This window comes from Egretta garzetta, unplaced genomic scaffold (genome assembly GCF_000687185.1).
Source record: "Egretta garzetta isolate BGI_Z169 unplaced genomic scaffold, ASM68718v1 scaffold18, whole genome shotgun sequence".
NCBI lineage: Eukaryota > Metazoa > Chordata > Aves > Pelecaniformes > Ardeidae > Egretta > Egretta garzetta.
This window is the reverse complement of record NW_009260616.1, coordinates 6,619,888-6,626,804: the sequence shown is the minus strand read 5'-3', so window position 1 is coordinate 6,626,804 and position 6,917 is coordinate 6,619,888. Positions and strand designations below refer to the sequence as shown.

Below are 6,917 nucleotides of genomic sequence, written 5' to 3'. Positions count from 1 at the left end.
CCCCCCCCAAATCACTCACAAAATAAGCCAACATACTCGCTCTTGTGAAACCCGTATCTGTTCCATGCACAGGAACTGGACTACTGATTTTTCAATTTTTGCCCATTTCCTCTGCACTTTGTGGTATCAGCTTTGACCAAAGGGTTATTAAGGTCTTGTCTACAACCAAGTCCCGCGCTCCCAATTCAGGTCATAAGAGAGGGGGTAAGGGTATTTCCTTACATAGAGCTGGATGCATTTGTGATACAAGTATTTGATATAGGAAACTAAATAGTCACACTGCTGTACTCTGCTGTCCTAAGTGGCACTAATGGGAGAAGAAAGGTTTGGATAGCAAGTTTCCTTTTTCTTCCCCCTCCTCCTCTCTCAACATACATGCACCAGCTAACTTTCTAAGCTTAGCACACTGAGACTTTCATCTCAGAAATGAAAAACAGCAGCAAACTGAACTGCTAGGCTTACATCAGTTTACCTTACATAAAACAGCTATAGCAAGGAAAATTAATCTAATAACTTTGCTACCTCTTTAAATTTAGATGTTAAGTTCTTTTATAATTTTAAATAGTGCATCAGATTTTAGGAATGCCATTAGTAACACTTCAAAAGTATCTGTTCAAATGTACTCTTGGTTTTTACAGTGTTTTCCTGCTGCAGTGTACAGGAGAATGAGGGTACTGGCACTGAGCCCTTGTGCACAGACTCTCCCCACGCATGACTCAGTAGTTCTGAAGGCAGCACTTCCAGTGCTGGTACAGAATTCCTCTGGTACAATTGCTGTTTATATTGCTTGCATGTGAATATGTGATTCTCCCAGTCTCCAGTCAGATGTCTCCTATACTATATGCAGAACAAAATGAGTCTATACCTCCAAAGAGCCTATAATTCACAGCACAGACAAGTTACCATACAAACAATCACACAAGAATTGAAGAAAATGGAGGTAATAATGGTCCACAGCTACATGTACTCACCTATACACAATCTTATATATAGCCTTCCTTTTAAATCTTATCCCTGCAGAAAAACTTTTTCTTGTGCTGAGCTTGAAGAAAGTCACTAAAACTGTACCTATGCCAGAGAACAGTACAGGTTCAGGGAGTAGGCTGGAGCCCTGGACTACAATTGTCCATGCTGTTTACTGGCACTTTCCTAATTATATTTCTGATCAGCATCAACTAGATATTCTTCCAGGCAACACCTAGCCACAGCTCAGAGGATTTTGCCAGAGTCTGGTCCCAGGAACAGACTTGAGCTCTGCAGATCAGAGCTACACACAATGCATCACCATGGGACCAGGGAACTGCTTCTGGCTTGCACTGTTTCATGCATCACGCTGCCTCCTGTTCCTTCTGCTTATGATTTGTAGGGAAGTGGTGGGAACATTTTAACTACAGTATTTTAACCCATAAAAGAGCACTGGTGGGCAGAATGACCCATTTTGTGCCTTGAGGAACATTCTCAGAATTAGCATCCCATAATACAACAGCTGCACCACCTGTGACCCACATCAGTGGGGACAGCAGCAGCCTCCAGCACCTTCAGAGGGGCTGCTGCAGAAGCATTACAACATCTGATCTACCCTCCACTGCACATCCTGACTGCACCTGAGGGAATGCTAAGCGGATGGGTGAAGGAGAACGGCTGCGGGTAGAAGGAATTTACGTGCAGTTTTGAATTTCTCCACCTCTGCATAAGATGCCAAAAATCTGAAAATGTTGAGTCAGTGTGGCATGTAATTCATGTGCTGCATGGATATACATAAGTAGCTCATACCTCAGAGTTAGCTTTACCAAGGTTTCAACTCCACTGCATACACAACCTTCTACCTTTTAATCTCCATACTGGGCTGAATCGTATGCTGTGTAATTAGGGCTATCTAAACAGTCATCTAAACTGCTACTGAGGAGAACTGGTTTGTGCAGGAAAGGCCAGCTCAATCATGAAATCAACCACAACAAATCTAATAACCGGATGGAAAACTAACACAGAACATGACGCTGCAGACAGAACCTTCATCTTCTGGAACTGAGATGGATCTTCAGCAGCTCAAAACTTCTAACTGTACTCTCTTGCTTTTTACCTTTGATTGAAATCACCGTATAAGCAAATCTTCTACTAAAAGAAATGACGGAATAGTATTTTTTTCCATATTTCTCAAGTAATCTGTATTTTGAGTGGTGAGACTACAGTAATGTCTAACCTCTGGTAAGGGACTGAAGAAATCAACACCAAGAAGCAGGACAGACAAGAGCTCTAGTTCTAAGGAAGGAACAAGCCAACAGCCAAACCCCGTAAAAGCCCAGAATTAATTTGCTCAGAGTTTCAGGGAAAACTTATCTTTGCTGGAGCTGTGTGTCTACAATTATCAGTTACAGTGACAACTTCCCTTCCCCAGTCTCTTCTGATCGTGACGATATTGTTTGCATGTCAGAGAGAAAACACTCTTTAAATTATGTGTCAGGACAAAATTACACCACCTGCCAAAGAAATAAGGACTGAAGTTCAACTGCTTGAACTTTTAGAAATCAATTAAGTAGTTAATCAGTGATGTACTACAGATTCATATTCGTAATCACAGCTTGCACACAGCCTCAGTGATGCAAGAAAGCTCATTGAATGCCCCCCAAATGCTGTCCTACTTTTGTAGTGCCATCTAACCCACAGCCCTGGCAAGCATGCTCACTTTGTATTTGTTCTCCAATTTGGCAGGGGTAGGAATGTGGCCTCTCCTCCGGAAGGTTGTAAAGTGCTTGCACTGAGGGCACGGCTTGGTGCTGGAGTCAATGCGGCTGAGTTCCAGAAAATATTTATACTTGATGATGTCATCGTGGGGCAGGTTATAGAGGATGGTTGTTTCATCCAGGTGTTCGCTGCATTCTGTGATCGGGCATTTTATATCCGCTTGTCCCAGCTGCACCTGCATATGGAAAAACCCAGAAGAGCTATATGACCTTTGCTTGGAAAAAGCAAGCAAGCATTTGTGAATTTTGTGAGAAAATTTAATTTCAAGTACTGTAACAATCCACAGACTATCAAGCACATAGTCTTTAAAGTATTTTGACTTACTCCAAGCACACTGCAGTTTTTCCAGAAGGTAATTTCAAATCCAAACTGAAAAGCTTATTACCCTTATGACAACTGCAGTTATTAAATGTATAGTCTCAGTGTATGTACCATGGCTATGCACTCTGCAAAACCAAAACACGAGCCCTAACTAGCAGCAGTCATCCAGCACCCCACGCTTTGTGTGTAATGATAAGCGCTCCACTATCACAGCTCATGAAGGCTGTGAGAAAGCAGGCAATGGAAACATTTGTATATTTTTTCACTGCAAAACGTGCTGGGAATCAGAGAAATGCACAAAGAAATTAAAGTCAATTTAGGATCATCAGAGTCTAGCAGCTCTGACTCAGTGCTAGCCCTGAGCTGGCTCCTGCTCAGCAAGCTCAGTGCCTCTGCAGTCTGCTTCCAAGAAGCAACTTATACGCCACACTGCATATGCAGAAAGTGTCAGCTGAGCCTGGGGCTGATCAAGCTAATAAATTTTCCCAGAACTCAGAGTTAAAGAACAACTCCCCAAACCCCACAAAAAACCTTGAAAAAAAAAAAATCCTAAAAAGATGACCAAAACAAAAACGCACAGAAGCAAGATCAAGTTTAACAGAGCTGAAACTGCTGTTGATCTAATGAGCCCAGATAGTCCCAAGCTGATCCATATGGTCAGATATCCGCAATGTGGTTCCAGAGCCCCTGGACCTGAGAACAGCACTGGCCCCAGGTCTGCACCCTTCACGCTTGGCAAGCTTTTAACAGCTCGGATTCTATGCCAAAGCAGCAGATCCTACTTGGTCCGAGAGCAGCAGAGTTGCATTTGCTTGGCACCGAGCCTGAGTTGTGATCCCTGCTGGATCCTGAGAGTCTGCAAGGACCAGGCTCGAGCACGTTTGTGTCTGCCTCAAGTAATCTTGAATGAATGAGTGTTGACTGTACAAGTGGAGCTGACCACCAGCCCAATTCCTTCCTTAGCAGGTATTTCCCGGCAGTGAAAATGGTATAACCAGCATCTCTTTCTAGGAATTACTGCTTCGAGGTTAGCAAGTTTGATTTCCCTAGACTGCTTATTCTTTAACATACTCCATTATGGGAATCTGCCAAACAATACACTAAATAGGATAGGAACAACTCAGATTTGGATGCAGATCTCGCTGCTGCATAGCGACACAAGAATACGCCTTAGAGACTCCATTAATGCAGTATTTAAGCTCAGAAAGGACAAAAACAGAAACCTAAAACCAATACAACCCTGTCAATTCTTGCCTCAGCAATGAAGCCATATGGGCTCTAATTGAATGATAATTAATTTAGTCAGGAACCAGAGGATTAGAAGAGTCATAACAAAATGGTATCAAACCCAAGGCTCATACCGAATTCACAAAAATCCCTATTGCACGACCTTTGTTCTCTCAGCAATGCAGCTAAACCCAAGCAGAGCAAAGAGGTTAGGTATATGTTAGAGAGAGAAAAGCAGGGTGAGGACGGCGGCAGCCCGTCCCAAGACCAGAGCATGGCAGAGAAGACCTTGGCGAGCGATTGCTGCCATGGTGCCCTGCACAGCCTCAGGTCAGGGTGCAGGCAGATCTGCCTGCGGTACAGAGGAGAGGCAGCTCCCCCAGCAATACACCCACTCTCAGGAGGGAACTTCCCTGAATTTCATTTCCAGCTCTAAAATTTGAGCAGAGCTCTACCACACGCAAACAAGTCTAGGCTCAAACAGTTTGGCTTTTACACAGACCACTGTAAGTGCAAGAGGAGTATTTACTCAAAGATATATATTTTTAAAAAAAGCCCCAAAAGTACATGCTGGGGAATGTTCATATTTTATACCTGCAGGACACTAATTCACCTGTAGCAGTACATGAAAATTGAACTCAAGTGTATGACATCACTAGAGTGACTGCTCTCAGAAGAATCACCCAGTACATCATGGAGCGGTGCTTAAAAACTAGATGATCAATCCAGCACTACAGCACTCAAACACGCTAAACTAGGAAAACAATTTGCTACAGAAATATAAAAAGCTATTGCACTACTGCAAGGATTAGTATAAGCTTCTGTTTAAAGAAGTGTAGGTACAATAACTTAAAATCAAACAGTTAAATTAATCCCATCTACAACTACTTCAGGGTTTTGTAGGGGATTTTTTAAGCATTAGGGAAATACTAAAAGAGCCAAGCCTTGTTGCTAAGTGTAAACTAAGCTACAATGGAAGAGCACTTCACAGGGAGAAGGCACATTGTATCTGGCATCTAGGCTGGTACTTAAGAAGCACTGCTTATATTAAGTGCTAGTTAGAACAAACCTGCATTAATAAAATGAAGGAATACAAAGCTAAACACTTTCTGTATTTCAAGCCCACACAGAATATGATTAATATATGTGGTAAGAGTCAAGTGTGGTTTCAGTGTTTATTTTGAAAATATGTTTTACACCCACTTGAAGTAAACCATTTTTATCTTCTGTAGTAGTTTCAGCCTTTCAAGTCTGGCAAAGATTGATCCTTTTCCTGTGTTTTGAATGGGACTGAAGCGAACAGAACTGGTTTGCTTATTAACAGTAACTTCAATGGAGCCTTGTCTTACCAAAACAGTCCATCTTTGTTTGTGCACTAGCATCAGCAATTAACGTAAGTACAGCTTTAGAGGTAGCCTGTTAGGCTACCTGCTGCTGCAGACCCAGGAGGTGCTACAGAATGGGAAAGAGAAAAAAAAATCCTCTTATAACATGGGTTTTATTCTTTTCCTTGATTTTTTTTAAAGAAATTTTGAAGAGCCTTATTCTTCAATATCAGCTTATGACAATGTCACACCTCCAAGTTTTAAGAAGTCTTTGAATTTCAAAATACCACTGTGTACTAAGAACTCTCAGCATACACAACAGCATGGTGTATTTTCACAGCATGAGTAACGACTCAGATACATCTTAAAAGCAGCTGAGCTGCAGTACAGTGTTAAATGTCAGGCAGCATCCAGTTCTTGCACCCAGCTGTGCTTCACTTTTGTAAAGCATCCCAGGAGGGGTAGCTCTGCTTACAATCCATAAGGAGAAAGCAGGCTCTCGTGACTTTCACCCTACAGAAAGGTAACATTTAAACTATCAGGAGAGCAATACATATACTCCCCCTCCAATTCTTGACATTTTATTTCAAAAGATTTTTTTTTTTTTTTTTTTTGTGGGGTGGGGTGAGGGTAACAACAGGATGGGACCCAGACTCTATACTGGTCCATTTACTGCCCCAAAATGCAGTGATACCAGCAATAGAAACCAGAAACAGATGGCATGGTACTTTAAGTGAGAAAATTATTTCCGCCCCCCAAGCTTTCTTTTAAAGGAAATCTTTGTTAGCTACACAGAAAGCAAAGTTCAAACTACACTGGAAGCACTGATTTATACCTGCCATTTAGCCTGGCCCAACCTGGATGTAACATAACCTGTGCAGGCCGTACTCGGGTGGCTGTATTGTGGCTATATTCCTCAAAGAAGGGGCCATTCTACTTTAAACTAGACACATACAAATGAGCATTTTCTAACTGAAACTTTACTCTTCGTTCAGAGATGCATATGCTAAAAAAAAAAAAAAAAATTGTTCTTACTCCTCACCTATTAATGCTGAAAGAAAAGCGAACAGTGCCATGTCTAATCTGCACCTCTGAAGAGAAATTCAGTTTCTACCAGTGCACCAAGTTCTCCCATGTAAACTACCAAGGACATTATGCATAAAAGAGTATTTTGGAAATGTACAGCTGCAAGTGAAGGGACAGCCTGATCTTCAGGACCTTCATATTCTACAGGGGAAGAAACAAATGGATTAAAGTTCCCTTTATTTATAAGCAAAATCCTCTTGCTTTCTAGTTCATTGG

The 6,917-nt window shown here is 41.8% G+C and overlaps 1 protein-coding gene across 1 annotated transcript in view; it reads right to left on the bottom strand.

The window, feature by feature from the left end:
- Positions 1–6,917, bottom strand: part of RNF217 (ring finger protein 217) — a 65,597-nt gene that overhangs the window by 24,192 nt on the left and 34,488 nt on the right. The window contains exon 3 of the mRNA XM_009645199.2: positions 2,684–2,917. Within this exon, the coding sequence (XP_009643494.1) occupies positions 2,684–2,917 (234 nt within the window). The remainder of the gene's footprint in view (positions 1–2,683; positions 2,918–6,917) is intronic.